This window comes from Thamnophis elegans, chromosome 11 (genome assembly GCF_009769535.1).
Source record: "Thamnophis elegans isolate rThaEle1 chromosome 11, rThaEle1.pri, whole genome shotgun sequence".
Classification (NCBI taxonomy): domain Eukaryota; kingdom Metazoa; phylum Chordata; class Lepidosauria; order Squamata; family Colubridae; genus Thamnophis; species Thamnophis elegans.
The window spans coordinates 54,869,280-54,886,373 of NC_045551.1; the positions used below are offsets into that span (position 1 = coordinate 54,869,280).

At 37.3% G+C, this 17,094-nt stretch overlaps 1 protein-coding gene and 1 long non-coding RNA gene across 2 annotated transcripts in view; one reads left to right on the top strand and one right to left on the bottom strand.

The window, feature by feature from the left end:
* The first annotated feature begins 5,062 nt into the window (after window positions 1–5,062).
* LOC116514587 lies at window positions 5,063–9,836 on the top strand. Its single transcript, XR_004256147.1, has 2 exons — window positions 5,063–5,592; window positions 7,493–9,836. It is a non-coding gene; the product is annotated as an uncharacterized LOC116514587 (long non-coding RNA).
* NDFIP2 (Nedd4 family interacting protein 2) overlaps window positions 8,347–17,094 on the bottom strand; it is a 43,370-nt gene continuing 34,622 nt past the window's right edge. The window contains 4 exon segments of the mRNA XM_032226189.1: window positions 8,347–11,152; window positions 12,541–12,646; window positions 13,137–13,203; window positions 16,404–16,528. Of these exon segments, the coding sequence (XP_032082080.1) occupies window positions 12,543–12,646; window positions 13,137–13,203; window positions 16,404–16,528 (296 nt within the window). The 3' untranslated portion in view covers window positions 8,347–11,152; window positions 12,541–12,542.

The window sequence follows — 17,094 nt, forward strand, 5'->3', positions numbered from 1 at the left end:
GCCATTTGGTGACCGCTGCTTCAGACAATGTATCAGGGAAGAAAGTTTTCATTTTAAAAAAAAAGGATGAGTCTGTTGCCAAAATATCCTGGCAATGTAGGAGAAATAAAACAGAATTATAATTGATAAAATATTATTTCATTAAGCTAGCAAACCCAAAATGATTTGTCTCCCGCAATGTTCATTGTTTAGAAATAACCAGCATTCATATTACATTTTGCTTTATAAAATATTCTTAAATTTGCAAACCGAAAGGTAAGTGATTCGTCTTCTGGTTACATTTCCTGTTTCTGTTTCAAAATAACCAGCGTTTATATTACACTGTTCTGAAGAGCTCAAATAATCTCAAGTCGCTTCGACAGCGAAATAGGCGGCATATAAATTTAATAAATATTACAGGAATCCTCTCCACAATGTGTCATCTTGCTGCAATTTCATGGTTAATTTTCAGAAAAACCTTCAAATGTGGGTGCAGATTTTGAGACAATGAACTTCGAGCATTTGCTGTCTTTGGGTGTTCACCAGTGGTGGGTTTCAAAAGTTTTTAGAACCTATTCTGTAGGTGTGGCCTGTTTTGTGGGAATGAGCTCGGCGGTCATGTGACCTGGTGGGCATGGCCAACTTGGAAAATGTGGTGAAACTCACTTAACGACGCTCTTCCTTAGCAACCAAAATTTGGGGCTCAATTGTGGTCATAAGTTCTTTCTTTCTTTCTTTCTTTCTTTCTTTCTTTCTTTCTTTCATCTCTCCCACTTTCTTTTTTCTTTTTTTCTTCCTCTTCCTCTTTCTGTCTCTCTCTGTATCTGTCTGTCTCTCCCTCTTTTCCTCCATCCCTCCCCCTCTCTATCTCTCTGTCTCTGTGTGTCTGCCCCTCTCTCTGATTCCTTCCCTCACTCCCCCCCTCTCTCTCTGTGCCTGTCTGTCTGTCTGTCTCTCTCTCACACACACACAGACAGACACACACACACACATTCACTCACACACAGAGACACATACTGTGGTCACCTTGTTGACTGTTCCAATCACATTTGAAACACTCAACAATTGGCCTACATTTATGGTTTTTTTGCAGCATTCTGCAGTCATAGGACCAAAATATATGGTTAAAAGTACCTGGCAGTGGCATTTTTCCCTGGAGGGCTCCACAGAACATCCCAAGACCAATGCCACCACATCTGCCCTCTTCGGGGACAGGTCCTCTTCAGAAGGATAAGGCCCCAGTGGTCCTCTCGTGTTCCTCATTTTCTGGCCATGGCCCCACGCCATGGAAAACAAACATAGGTGCGTGCACACCTGCACAATTACAGCCCAGAGCAGGACCAAAGTCCTTCTCCCAACTGGCCCTTCCTCCCTCGGAGGGCTTTGGAGGGAAGCTTCTGCAGAAGCCCGGGGGAGTGAGAACATGTTCCCGCCATTATGAAGTCTCAGAGGCTGTAATTGTACGGCTGTGCACACGAGCCTATGTTTTCCACGACGTGGAGATGCAGAGAGGCTCTGCACGGCCAGCGATGACTCCAGAGCCCATCCAGGAAGATGAGGAAAGCGAGGGGGACCCCGCCTCCTGGGGATGGGCTCCGGAGTCATCACTGGCCATGCAGAGCCTCACCGCGTCTCCACATCGTGGAAAACATAGGCACGCGCACACAGCTCGTACAATTACAGCCTCGGAGACTTCATAATGGCGGGAACTTGTTCTCACTCACCCAGACTTCTGCAGAAGCTTCCCTCTGAAGCCCTCCGAGGGAGGAAGGGCCAGTTGGGAGAGGGGCTTTGGTCCTGCTCCGGGCTGTAATTGTGCGGGTGCGTGCGCACCTATGTTTTCCACGGTGTGGGACCGCGGCCGGAAGATGAGGAACGTCCCCGAAGAGGGCAAATGTGGTGGCATCGGCCTTGGGATGTTCTGTGTCGCCTCCTAGGGAAAACCGCTGCGGGGGATGGCTTTTTAACCAGGCGGCTGTTAGAGAGAAGAGGGTAGGGTGCTTCATTTCCAATCGAGGGGGTGGGGAATACATGTGTTTTCCTCCCTCTGCATGGATTTCCCATCCCCTACTGGTAACGAGGCAGCTGTTGGCAGGGCAAGCCTGGTGCGGACAGGCGGGGCAAGCGAGCAGCGACTGGGCAGGTGGGGGGAGCGAGCAAGGGGGCAGGCAATGGGAGGGAGCGTTCAGGTACGCGGCCTCCGGAAGAACGAGTACCAGAAGACACCTTAAATTTTACCAACCGGTACGCGCGTACTGGGGTGTACCCCCTGAAACCCACCCTGGTGTTCACTCAACATTCAAACAGACAGGGATAGTATTCACTTACCTTCCCTACTGGCTTGCAAATGTGAGCGTGCACATATTTTATATTATAAATCACACACTTGTATGCTGATGCAGCTAATTCTATCTCTCACTCAGGTCAACACTGAAGGCAGATTAATAATACTCTCAACCGACTTTCATATTTTAAATATCTCAGTCCAGTATAGTAGTGGTTTATTGAATGATTATTCTATAATATTCTTTATTGAGAAATATAGAGTGTTTTTAATGCAGTTGCAATAAAGTTAGAAATCAGATCTGCTTATTTTGTGAGTCCTCAATTCCGTTCAGTTTTGTTTCCATTCTAATCAATCCAATGGTGGTGAGATTTTTAAGATATATAATGCAGGACCAGATCCTGATTTTTCTTAGTACACAGGCTCTTTGGAACAGAATGTTTTTTTTGTTTGCAGATTTGCCTCTCTAAAGGTTTAGAAATACAAGCGGTTCAATTAAACTCCTTTCGCATCAAACACATTTCTGTCCGTGACAGGTTGTGACACAGCATGGATGTGAGCATGGATGATGAGATCTGGATCGCAGTAAATGGGAAATGGAAGGTGATTCTTTTTCTTTTAAAAAAAATGTTGCTTCCTTCTTATGCCCAGAGGAAAATTATTCTATTTTCCAATTTTGTGGAGGATGGGGGGGGGGGGGAGAGATAGGAACAATAGCAGTCAAAAGTTATTTCCATCGAGTAGGGTGCCTGATAAAAACTAAAATCACCTTCAGCTTATGTTAAAAGTCCTAATCAAACCCAGCTAGTTTTGAGATACAATAATGCAGTTAATATAACTTTGTGGTTTTTCCCAGAATGTAGTTAAATTAAACGCACATATGGAACTGGTATGAACAGGAGGGGAAAAATGTTATTTTCACCATTAAATGGTTGCAAATGACACCCACTCAACCACATGCCGCATTGCGCTAATTAATATAACTGAAGCAACGGCTGACATATTGGAACAGAAATGTGGATTTTTGAGGCATCTGTTTTGACATTCATACACTTTTGGAGGGCTGAGAATACTTCATTGACACATACAATAACGATTGCTTGAGGAAATATATCTCGCTCCCCTACTGCATCCAGTTAAAAATTACTGCAGAAAATCAATGAGAAGCAAATAATTAAATATAATCTGGTTTTTCTGTGGGCAGGGAACAAAATATAGCTTGTTTAAAGTTCAAAATTGGGAGAGATCAAGTTGTTAAAATTAAATATTCTTCTGGCTCACAGATTAGAAAGTCAATAAGTTCCCAAGCGGTTACTTGGGCCTAGCTTGCTAAGATAGTTTAGACCGTTAAACAGTTATTAAGCACAAATATACAATATTGAAATTAGGAGTTTGCCTTAATACTAAATCCAAGTTTCTTTCTTTCTTTCCTTCCTTCCTTCCTTCCTTCCTTTCCTTCCTTCCTTCCTTCCTTCCGTAGAAAGTTAGCACCCACCCCTCTCCTAGGAAAACAAGATATTTTAGGAAATATTAAAAAGGGCAGAATATTTCCCCTAAAAGGGAGGCAGAAACTCAGCCCCCCTCCCCCACTTTGTCAATGGGCCACTAAGGCCTGGGTCAGTCTACTCTACATAACAAAGATCTGCCTCCTTCAGACAGAGACACAGGAGGAATTGCCCAAAGCTCCTTCATTACATCATCACCCAGCAAAGGCTCAACCAAGCTTGGGACTCAGGACAGCCTACAGAGTTGCCCCTGCATGGCCCCATGGGAGTCTAAAAACCAATCAGAATACAAGCTCAACTTCAAACCCCAACGGAGGTTTACATCTATCTCACCCATGTGCCATTTTTGCCCAGGACCTCAAACGATGTGATCCTGTCCACCATTAAAAACCATCTTTCCAAACAGCCACCATTGTTTCCAGTATCTTTCTCCCCACTTGGAACTGAATCCAGGTGGACATTTCTTCCAACAATTCCTTCCTTCCTTCCCTCCCTCCCTATTGTGATCATTGGATGCTTGCAATATTAACCAGTGTTAATACTATGAACTTGATGCTATCCCTGCCTTAGTCATATTCCTTCCATCCAGAGACATAGAAGTAGATAGATTATAAAAGGGAAATAAAAGTTCATATTTACAGTCACCAATTAAGAAAACTATTTCACTAATAGGTCATTCATTAAATGCTTATATAGCTGATTATATGAAGGCTTGTTCTTTATAGATACGTTGACTAAAACCTAATAAACTCATTATCCATTAGATTGTTACCTGGATAGTCAGAAAACAATTGGTCATTGTTTGGCTTATGTGAATATATAAGTGTTTCCTCCCCCCCCAAAAAAAAATCTTGTAACACCACCCCCACTTTCTACCTGGGCTTTTCAGATAAGTGTAGCTACAACACTGAAAAAGTGAAGAGATTCTTACTGATGACAAGGTGATTAGGAAAATATTAGAATGTGCAGTAATGAATTGATTAACATTGGCAATTAAGGAGAAAGAACAAACTGAATATTATGATATGGAAATTATTTTATCAATGGTTAGAGAAAAATGGAAATTGGAAATAAAAGATTAAAGAAGAGTAGAAAATATGTTAAGATATATAATTGTTAGTATTATGATTATGATGACTATTATGTTTAATGCAGTTGTTACATTTTTATTAGAAGATATGTTATCAGGAAAAAAACCAGGTTCATTATGCTCAACTGTTTAATATACTATAATTCTAAGATTATAAAATCAGTATCAATGTAAATGATATTGTAAATGTTGATGGTTATTGCACAGATATTTGTACCCAGATGATTCACTTTTTAAGGAAAGATGAAATGTTCATATTTAAAATAAATAAATACTTTTTATTAAAAAAAAAAAAAAGATAGGTGTAGCTATAGCAGGCAAGGCGCACCCTGATCAACAACCAGGAAATAATTAGAAACACAAGTAAATCACTTCCAACCAAACATTAAGGTGCATTTGGGCTGTTTTGGAATACAGAGACCCAATGAAATTAGTTATCAGCAAAACTTTACTGTTATGTTACATTTGCTCTTTCTCATACACAAACACAAACTTTTCATCTACCTCCCCAAAAGGAATCTTTTTTGACAAGATTCCTGACTTTCACCCACTCTACTTATGTCCCTGCATCATCTTTTACCTCCTTTCACCTTCTCCATTGTTTGAAACGTAGGTGGACCTGGAAACTGAAGATATCTGGTAGAGTGTGTGCTCTTATATATAATATGGCAGAGGTGGGCAACAACTATGGCTGGCTTGGGAATTCTGGGAGTTGAAGTCCACAGGTCTTAAAGGTAGGAAAGGGGCCATGATTGTTCATCCCTGCTATAGTGATTCTCAGGATAAACTCTGAAGTCCTTTTTCTTATCATCATCCCCATAATCACTTCTACAAAGAAGTGTGAATGAATTGTTTTGGACTGAAGGAAGAAGGCAAAGTATGAAAGTCTCCAAGGTAACTTTCCTAGAGACTTAAGCCATTCCAATAATGGTCCGGTTATTAATTTATTTATTTATTTATTTGTCTTGTATGCCGCCCACTCCCGGAGGACTCCGGGCGGCTCACAAAAGACAAGGGAAAGGGGGGGAATGAGACAAAGACAACATATTAAAAACAAAACCAACATTCACAATTTCTGTGGAGGTAGATGCTTCTCAGCTCCCCCCAGCCTGCTGGAATAGCCAGGACTTGGTGGCTTTGCGGAAGGCCGGGAGGGTAGTAAGGATCCGGATCTCAACAGGGAGCTCATTCCAGAGGGCCGGAGCTGCAACAGAGAAGGCCCTCCCCCGGGGAGTCGCCAGCTGACATTGGCTGGCAGATGGAATCCGGAGGAGACCCAACCTGTGCGATCTAATTGGTCTGAGAGAGGTAATCGGCAGGAGGCGGTCTCTCAGGTACCCATTATTGCTTAATGAAGCAATAATCTTATTGGACAAAGAGTTCATTAGGATATACGATTTATTGCTTTTGACTTATCCTGCTTATGTGGGTTTTAAGCTATGGTTGTGGCTCATCTTTGTACAGCTTGATTAGAATTGAACCAATTGTGATTTAGGAAAACCATAGCAAAGCTACTGCTAACAATGTAAGAACCTAAGTGACATTTTCCTCTTTGTTCTGTAAGTTATTTGCTTGCCCGTTCTTGTGAATCAACACCGCCAGGAGATAAAATGATTTTCAAACCTATTGCAAACCTACATTTTGCCAGTTGATCTAGGTTGAAGGACTGAAAGTTTACAGCCAAAGTTTAGCAGTGGTAATCAAATGTAGAGAACCATGGAGACAGCCGTTGAAGGATTTCAATGATGCTTGAAGCAAATGTCATCTTAGGCTGGCTAGAGTAAGAAATTTAAGATTGTGCTGCCCGGATTTTCTTTAGTATAAAAGGAGAGAGTGAAGCTTTCAAGATTGCTGTTACAGTGACTAATCTTCAGTAGACCAAGCAGTATGTTTTTTGACCTGGTCTTCTTTGAAGATTTAACATGAACGAGATGATAAAAACCAAGTTCTGGAAGATATTTTTCACAGGTCCAACTAACCTAATCTCAAATGGACAAAGGAGTTGCTTGGTGGGGAAGCAAGGAAGAAGGAGAACAACAGAATATACGATTGCTTACACACAAAAAACATCAAGACTTGCCCCCTTTATCCTCTCCATATAAAGAGGGAGCAATGTTACTTCTTACATGGAAAACGGAACCATGTTTGCACAAAAATGATATAGACATGTTCACACTGATAAGGTTAAAATTACAACTTGTTCCACTTCACAGCAACAAACTGGGAGTGGAAAATCTACTCATTTCCTCCTTGTTTGCAGTTTTACTTCTGTTGTCATCAAGAAAGACCCAGACTTCTCAGAAAAAGCTTGTCTCTGAAGCCAAAATACGTACATAGACCCAAGCACTGAACATAAATTAGTGTGAGGCTACTGAAAGCCATTTCAGATTTCCCCTAGCTGTTTATTTTCACTTATTTTTCAAGATTGTTATAGTCTAAACTTCCATTACAAAGCTGACATCAACGGCACATTAGGATTTATGTGTTTTGTAGCTATACATTTTATACCTGAAAATAATCATGTGCCATTAATTCTACTTATTCCATCAATATTCTGCTCTATAAGCCACTTTTAAATTTTCTCCTTTAGTAATAATAATTATCACATTTCATTTCAATCACTGCATGCTCCAGACCCAGAGGGAACATAAAGCAAAACAAATGAAGGAGCCTGAAGAGAGGAAAAAATGCACTTCAAAATCAAGAAACTGAAAATTCCACGTCATTTCTGGGAAACTGTGATTGTTATTTTTTTAAAGTTTTCAAAAACTACATCTATCTATAAATTATAATTTATATGTAGTTACATGTCCATAATCCTCAATTTAAGTAAGATCAATACAAAGGTGAAGACAGAATTAAACGTTTATTGTAACAACGTAATCTGTAAGTAAAAACATAACTTTTTGCATCATGGCCAGAACAATTTTATATAGCCAGAAGTCTTCAAAGATTTGTAATGTTTGATGTCAACACGGTTAACTTTCTTCCCCAACTGTTTGCAAGTTAACTACGGTACCAATTTGTTTTTTCCATTTGACTAGACTGAACTGAAACTCAATTTTAATTTGCAAAGAAAATTTTTTACCAGTGGGCTATTTAAGATGGATACTGCTTCAATCTCCAATACAGACTTTGAAGAATTCAGGTTTATCCTAAAAGGCATTTTGGTCCATCCACTTGTAGAAATAGATGAAAGTCATGAAAACTAAAGAAAGATCGGGTTTAAATATTTGTGTATTGTCACTATTCTATTAAATGCATTTTAAATTTAATCCAATTTGTAAAATTTAGTCTAAATAAGCATGTTAACATCTATCCTTAAAATATCCTAAAACCAAGTCCATTGGCTTTTATTAACATTCATGAGACATAATGGCTGGAAATAATATCCAATCATAAATTTGACATATATCATGCATTCTTGTGACAAATTATTTATGTGTTGTTTCTTGCAAAGAAAACATATTGCTTTAGCCTTATTATGTTTTTTTAATAGTTTGCTTTGCTTTCTGTGAAATTGAACATATTTCTCTTAAATTCATTCCCAGACTGTGGATTCAGAATTCCAACAATATACAGTATTGCATGATTCATAGGCTTTTTTAAAAAGTAGCTAAAGCTATTTTACAAAAAAATGTGATTTCAATTTCAGGAATGCAAAGTTGATATGAATGTAAATTTGCATTTATAATTGCCTAAAGGAAGACACAAAATTGCCTCTTCTCACTGTTCACATTCCTGTTGTGGTGTTTGTTGCTCCTTTTTCTCCTGCTGTACATATAAACCTAAAGGTTTAACACAAAATGATGTATTTTTCTCTGCATATAGGCAATGACTGTAGTCTTTCATAAAATACCTGCATCTTTTGCAAATTAGGGTGTATGCATAATTTAATATGAAATCCTGAAATGAAACAGAATGTGAATTATTCTTTGCCAATGCATTGCTCCAATATAACTGCTTCAAACTGAAGCAAAATTATACATATTAAATTACAAAAAGAAAAAGTCCAAAAGAGAAAGTGTTCAGCTAATTCATCATTTGTTTACAAAAGAGGTGTAGAAAGGTTTTTTTTAATGTAAAAACTGGAAGCCTTTATTCAAAAATCCAAATAAAATAAAACAAAACCAGAAAACAAATTATGCAGAGGAGGGAGTTGGAAGGAAGGAAGAACAAATACCGAAGAATTCAAGGAAAAATACATAGGAACTCTTTTTTTAAAAAGGATTTTGTTTGCATTCATACCAGGAATGGGCATTTGTTCTCCAAGTCTTAGCATTTTTTAAAAATGATGCTTAAATAATAAAGACTATAAATTGCCAACCTTATGCATACAATGGATACAGGTTGATACATAAGTCAGGGAAAAAACACGTATTTTCCCTAAACGTTATATGAAAATGGAAGAGTGCAAAAATTCAAATTAAGAAATAAAGGTGCATTTTCCCACTCCCAAAAATACAGAATGATTAGCAGGAAACAGAGATGAGGCTTATTACAACCGTATGAGAATATAACAGAGTGTTCAGTCCCAGAGATCCTTAAGGAAGGCATAAGTACATTTATTCCTGCTGCCTAGATATATAACTGTTAACTCAAGATAAACATCATTGTTGTATATGAATATCGTAAGCACTAAGTTGCTTACGTTTCTGCAATCAGAAAAGAAAGAAAAGAAAAAGCACCTATTGAGAATTAACCTAAACTCGGCTTCGTTGGCATGAAAAACAGAACCACCTTTTTAAAAGCCTGGCTTATTACTGAAATCCCTCGTGTGAAGGTCTTCTCGTAGCCTAACAACAATGTAAAGTGATATTCCATGTTGAAAAACCACACCATCCTTTCAACTGGGTAGTGTTGCAGTAAATCTTCTTTACTGTGAATCTTCCCTTTGCCAAAGAAGACGGGCTGGAATGCATAGAAAACTTACATTCTAGTCTTCGATTGCACATTATGACCGTAAGCAGATGGGGGAATAGTGAAGCAAGAGATTCTTAACAAGAAAAGGCAGAAGAAACAGGTTAGCAACTTCCTTATGCTAAACCTTAATGAGATGATAAATGCAAGAATGAATTTATAGTTCCCCACCCCCACGTAAATGGGACCCAAATACATCCTTCAATCACGCACTTAGAACATTCCCTTGCTCAAATCCACATATTAATTCTTTTGGCATTATAGTTGTATGCTTAAAATTTTCTTGTGGGGGCTTATGCTAATCAAATCATCCAGCTGAATTAGCCATGTGCAGTTCAATTGATGAGAAGAGATTTTAATTTGCATACTTCTCCCCCTCACCCTTCAAATTTCTGTAACCTGAACAGCTACTAGTCCGTGGGGCTAAAGCCCATGTTTCTCTGTCAAAGCAAAATTGCAAAAATAATGTGGGAAGAGCTGAAGAACAGAACTCCTTCTCAAATTGACAACTAATCAGATACACTCTCCTCTTGTGATTCTATTTGTATTTCTTCTCTGGCTTCCTGCTATTATGTAAGATGACAGCAGGACAGCAGCAATCTCTCTTATTCCCTTAAACAAAGAATCAAACCAAATGTATGAAGTTGCACGATAACTGCAGCTTAATGGTTTCTTCATGAAATCAGCTCCTACTGTATTTCAAAATGGCAGTGATTTAAAAAACTCCATTATACTTTACGCCATTATATTGCCAACATTGATGAAGAGGCTAATTTTACACAATTGAACCACAATAAAAAAAGTGTACTAGGGCAACCTGGTTCAGCCCTCAATAAAAAGCTTTTCAACACATGTTTATAGAGCTACAAATTGTATGATTAAAATGTTCTAATGTGCATAATCGGATGAATGTAATATACATCCCAGCAGAGTCCCGAGCAGTTGGTACAAGTTGCCTGCATCCCCCCCCGCCAAAAAAAAATCATTAGACCAACAAATAGATAGTACATAATACTGGTGAAGAACAGCTTACCCCCTTAAAAATATTCAGATTCAAACATGATTTAGTTAAGTCTACTGTATCAGCTGCTTAGCAGACTATATGCATGGATTTTTTTTTTTTTTTAAGTTCTTGCTGATTAGCACATATATATATTGTATATGTATATATGTGCAAGACAAAAGGCAATGCTTAATATAAATATTGACTAGAATGAACAGAACTGGCACTTAAGCATGAACCATTCTGCCATTCACTAAGCGGCAAAAAGAATCCTGCTTCAGATACAGTAGTCATCTTTCCCTATTCGGCGGAAGGTAACTGGTGGGTTGGAAGTTCACATTGATAAGAGGAGAATGCCTGGTTGCTGCAATCTGTGAATGAAAAAAAGCAAGAATTACATTTCAGTTTATATGAACTGGACTGAGTGGAATGAACAAGAATCCATTCATCTTGTCATACATTGTAATGAAAAATGCTACTTGATTACTCAGTCAAGTACATACAAAGAAGCTTCAAGATAATCAAGACTACTTCACTAAGTCTACAAGCCATGTATTTTACATCCTTACTTCTGTGAGTGTCAAAATAGTTGTTTGTTAAAATCTATTTTGGAAATATCGACCCTATTAAATGCTTGATTAGTTAGTACATTGTAAGAGTTTTCAGCAGGAGTTCAGTTGGAAATATCATCTATCAGGCATGCCGAATTTTGCAGACTTTTCCAAAGTGCCACAAAATCCCTCCGTCTAAACAAGTATCTAGTACCAAAATGCTAAGTGTTCTATTTTAAGCATCTAGAGAATTATATGTGTGCTTTTGTTTGTAATGCATTTATATTGCAATTTTCATTTGCTTTATACCATGAAGTATTTTGAAGGCTATTATCACAGGGCTGGTTATTACAATGATTTTTTTTTTTAAGTTCACTGTAGTTAATTAATGTGAAGCCATAATAAATGGGCAGGCTACAACTTTTACCACCAAAGTCTTCTTAGCTAATAACTGATAGGAAAATACATTAATTTTAAATATTGTTAACTGTTACACTGGGAAATTGTCCATGGTTCTTCTCTGTCCCATCTCATATTTATAATGTAGCCATTTGAAGGTTTTATGTGATCTTAACTAACTGCTTCTTATATGCTACAACTTTCAGCTGAATTAATCTTTGATGTATGTGGTATGCTACCTCAGCGTTTCCTGATTACCTCTTTCCATAAAATTTTTGGTTTATCTTCTCACTCTCCAATTGTAACAAAGGCTTAAGGATTTGTAAAAGCATTTGTATCTTTCTTAACTCGCCTTTCATTTTGTCTCCCCCCCCCCCATTATAGAATTTAATTTCCTTGGGAGAATTCTTATGAGATTGTATGTAAGAGGGTATATATCCGTGGGTGAATCCAATGGAAAAACACAAATTATATATAGTACCAACTTAATTGTCCACAACACAATAAAACACTAAACTGGTATAACGGATGATCAAGAACATGCCAGAGAAATCAAACTTAGTACTACTTGTGATGAATATTTGTAGAGGATTTTGGGGGGGAGGAGGGGAAAGTTATTAACAATCAAGCTTGAAAAATCAAGGATAAAGAATTTTTTTAAAGTGTAAAGATTCCCAATCTTTATAAGACGATGTTCATATTTTCTTGGTGTTCAGCATGAATACATTTCCTTCCATTCATTGTTGGTTAATCCTTTCCTTCAGATGCAATTTAGATATTTACTTATAAAGGGGAATAACATGGCTTACCTCTAATACAAGAAGAAAAATCTTTTTCTATGAGCTGCCGCCATACTTTCAGACATATTTCTAACTTTCAAGGTAATTAACAAACCTCGGAAAAATAGGAGGAGGCCTAAAACCAGAAACAAGAGTATGAAATATTTAAAAAACATTAAACATTCTGGCACCTGCAGCATACCACTGGCTCGTACTTAAGTGGTGATTAGTAAAACACCTAGATCCTTCTCGTAGTGGCTAATATTGAGCCAGGTACCACCTATTCCAGATATCTGTGTTTGGGAGTTTTGTTTTGCCTATGTATATTACCTTTTCTCACTGAATTTTATTTTACAATGAAAGATTTAATTTCAGTAATAATTGCAGTATGGAAATCAAGTCACCAAAAGTCATAACTTTAAAATACTTAAGTATCTTACTACGCTACGAAAATTCTGCTTATGGCATTGGTCTGTGACAGACCAGTTATATCCATTCTTGACACAGATAAATGTACTCATAAGGACACATGCACCTATTTATGATACATACACTCTTTCTTAAATTTGCCTTTGGATTTTATAGGGAGTTAAAACCAGAAATTAAACCTTTCGATCAGCACTTACCAAGTACAAGAAATATCCACCAAAGCCAGTACTGTCCATTGAAATAGCCAGTAAAGTAATCTGAGAACTGATAAGAAAGAAAAAAAAAGCCACGATACAAGTTATCACTGTGATATATGAAAGATTACTGATGCAACAAAGATGAGTTTTGGATATACAGAAATGTTATAAGGAACTACAGTTAATGAATTTTGGGGAAAAAAATGTTATAATAGTTTATTAGAACAGTAGAGAAATTGTTAGACATTTTGCTATGTGTAGTTGCAAACAAAGAAATCTAAGCAATTTGTGGAGAAACTATTAAACACGAGTCTTTTTACCACTATAAGTTCACCACTATTGTTCTACTGGTACATTAGTACTTGCCATCCAAAACAATATAATATTCTTTTTTTATATTAAAACCAAGATACTTATTTGAGCACAATCTAAGGCGAGTATCAGAAGTATGTTGAAAACCCTGTAACAATTTTCAACTGTTCTCCAGATGTACTTTAAATGGTTGGTTTAAACTTTTAAAGTCATAAATAGCTTGAAATTTGGCTATCTAGATGACTAACTATTTGAATATGATTCTGTTTATGAAGCCATGTCAGGTGGTACCTGACATGGCTTCAAAAAAGTGTTCTTCCTTTCTGTGCTCTGCTTCCTGGCTCCACAAGAGGGCCATCTCCTATGTTGTGAACAATTAAGGAAAGTCCTTTCTCAGAAGCTGGATTTGGTTCATCTTCTTTTCGAGTATAAACAAAGAGTAATGATATTCTTCAGCTAAGCTTTTTTTACAGTAAAATTAAATAGGATAGAATAACAGAGTTGGAAGGGATCTCAGAGGTCTTCTAGACCAACCCCCTCTTATCCCACAGAGTTGGCCTCGTCAGGGTGCTGTCGGCCAGGCAGTGTCGGCTGGCAACCCCCAGGGGGAGAGCCTTCTCTGTGGGAGCACCTTCCCTCTGGAAGGAGCTGCCCCCGGAGCTTCGCATAATTCCCGACCTCCAGTCCTTCCGGCGCGCCCTAAAAAGTTGGCTTTTCCAGCAAGCCGGCCTGGCCTGAATAAAATAAATTATTAATTTTATTGTTAATTTTAATTTAATTCCTAAATCTCATGGCAAATGTCTATTGGGTTTTTTGGATATTCTATTTAATCTTTCTTTTAACTTTCGTAATATGTGTTTTTATGTTGTACGCCACCTGAGTCCTTTGGGAGAAGGGCAGCATATAAGTCCAATAAACCTGAACCTAACCTGAACCTATTCAGGCAGGAACCTTACACCTCTTCAGACAAATGGTTATCCAACATCTTCTTAAAAAGATGTTGGAGCATTTACAACTTCTGGAGGCATGTTTTTCCACTGATTCATTGATCTAACTGTCAGGAAATTTCTACTCAGTTCTAAGTTGCTTCTCTCTTTGATTAGTTTCCATCCACTGCTTCTTGTTCTGCCCTCAGGTGCCTTGGAGAATAGCTTGACTCCCTCTTCTTTGTGGCAACCCCTGAGATATTGGAACTCTGCTATTATGTCTCCCTAGTCCTTCTTTTCATTAAACTAGACATACCCGGTTCCTGCAATTCTTTTTTTTTTTTTTTTGCAAAAGGAATTTAAAATCAGATAAAAATTGTTACTTCTGTACTTTTGAAGTGGTATTGTGAGTTGGAAACAAATGTTTCCATCCAGGCCCAATTAGTCTGGCACTTTGGTCAAAGATTAGGAAAATAGTGAGTGGGGGGGGGGGGTTGTCATCTTTCAACAATGGTGTCTGTGGTTGATTCTCTGTTTATTTTCCTAAGGCTTATAAATCAATTCAGGGTAAGGAACTGATTAATTTCCTCTTATTAGCCAATAATGCTGTTATTCCAAAAGGCTGGAAAACAGAAATATTTCTTTTTTAAAAATCAATTAATGTTAATATTTTTTCAGTAAATGGAAAACACTTTCAGATGAATCTTAATGCAATAAAGAACTTTGAGGTTCATTCAAATACACTTATAATGCCTTAGCTAAATGAAAAAATTGTAATATATTTGCATTTTTCCTTCAAATGCATACAAGTACAAATATGTACCCACATTTTCAAGTTTATTTTCCTTTTTATTTGCTTAAAAATTATGGGTTTATCTTTTGTTTATACTCCATCTTTTTTGTTGTTTGCTTAGTAAACAATCATAAGTATAGTTTTTAACTAATGCCTTTGTGTTAACAAATGCAGTCAGATTTTAGGAAAATGGACAAATACTCAGGTTTAAAGGACTAAGACAGCATGACTAACTAATATAAAATATTTCAAATGGAAATGGCATTCTCTAAACCCTGGTTTTAGATTGTCTTTATTGACTTATGGTACAGTATACGCAAACCCAACTTAAAACATGCGCCAATCAAAACAACTCAGTGCCCTTATTTTAATAGACCAAGAGGCCATGGGCTATTCTGACCTTTAGTTATTTATTTATAAAATTTATTGGCCACAGATCTTAGCATAAGGTTTAACTCTGGGCAGCTTAGTTATTCCTTCTTTGTGGCAGCCCCTCAAATATTGGAATACGATTATCATGTAACCCTTGCTCCTTCTTTTCGCTACTCTAGACATACTCAATTCCTGCGTTTTGGCCTCCTGGCCCCTATTCATCTTTGTTGCTCTTCCCTGAACTCTGGGAAACTGAACGCAGAAAATCAATGAATTTCTTGGATCAATGGAAATAAAGTTACATACATTTATTTATTTGTATCCAATCTTTATGTTTTTACAAATTACTCAAGGCAGCGAACATATCTACTTTCCTCCTCCTATTTTTCCCACAAAAACAATCCTGTTAGGTAAGTTGGGCTAAGTGTGAGTGACTTGCCCAAAGTCACCCAGCTGGCGTGCATGGCTAAGGCAGGACTAGAATTCACAGCCTCCTAGATTCTAGCATAATGCCTTAACCAATACACCAAACTGGCTCTCATTTAACATAAAACTCAGACTAAATAATTCATAACAAGCCAAATCATATTCATATTTCAGTAAGGAAAAAGGTTTTCAGTGTTAAATAAACGTAAAAGCAGTTATTCGAAAGGCAAAAGTCCCAATAACATCACAAAAAATGTGGTTTCAATATACAATAGAATTTAAGGTTTCCGTATGTTGAATTTTTAGTAGCAGAGAATAATTTATCAATCTTATAACAGGCTAAGGAATATATAATTAAAGACTTTAATTGCATATACTTTAATATGCTTCCATATTGAAACCAAAAAGCAGAATCCCCAAATTAAAAAAAAAACTCACCCGGACAATAAGAATCCATTTGATCAAAGACAATCCAAATCCACAGATTGCACCATATCTTCCTGCTATGGTGTTAGTTATACAGAATGATAAGCAAAATCCAATCCAGTTGAAAATGAATGCCACTAAAAACAACACAAATTTTTGTTAAAACTTGAATTAAACGGGAAAGCATTTGAGAATTTAAATATTTTTCAAATGGAAGCAATTATTTACAGTTAAATTACTTGGGATAGAGAATTGATATCAAGTGATAGAAAGGCAAATTATTAACCCCTCCAGATCTTGCCAGTGCAAAACCAACGTGAAATCACAAAATGATTTTTTTTAAAATGGTCCTTAGGTGTTCTTGTATGAGATAATATATTTCAGATAAAAAAAATTATAAAAAAGATCTAGAAGAGAACTGCAAGACTAAAGTGTATCCTGGTGAGAGAGTGGAATCCATGGATTAGGACATGGAAACCTGGCCAAGATTGTTTGATTGCAATCAGATTTCTGGCTTCAAGGGCTGGTGAAATATCACAAGAGGATGAGTTATGTTCGGATCATGCATGATGCCACAGTATCATATAAATATACTGTGGAAATCAGTGGAAAATATTGGTTTCTATCAACTTTCTCCCATGTGAAAGATGCGAGGTTAAAAGATGCACTTTTTCCTCTTTTTGAGGTGAATGGCATCTCTGTT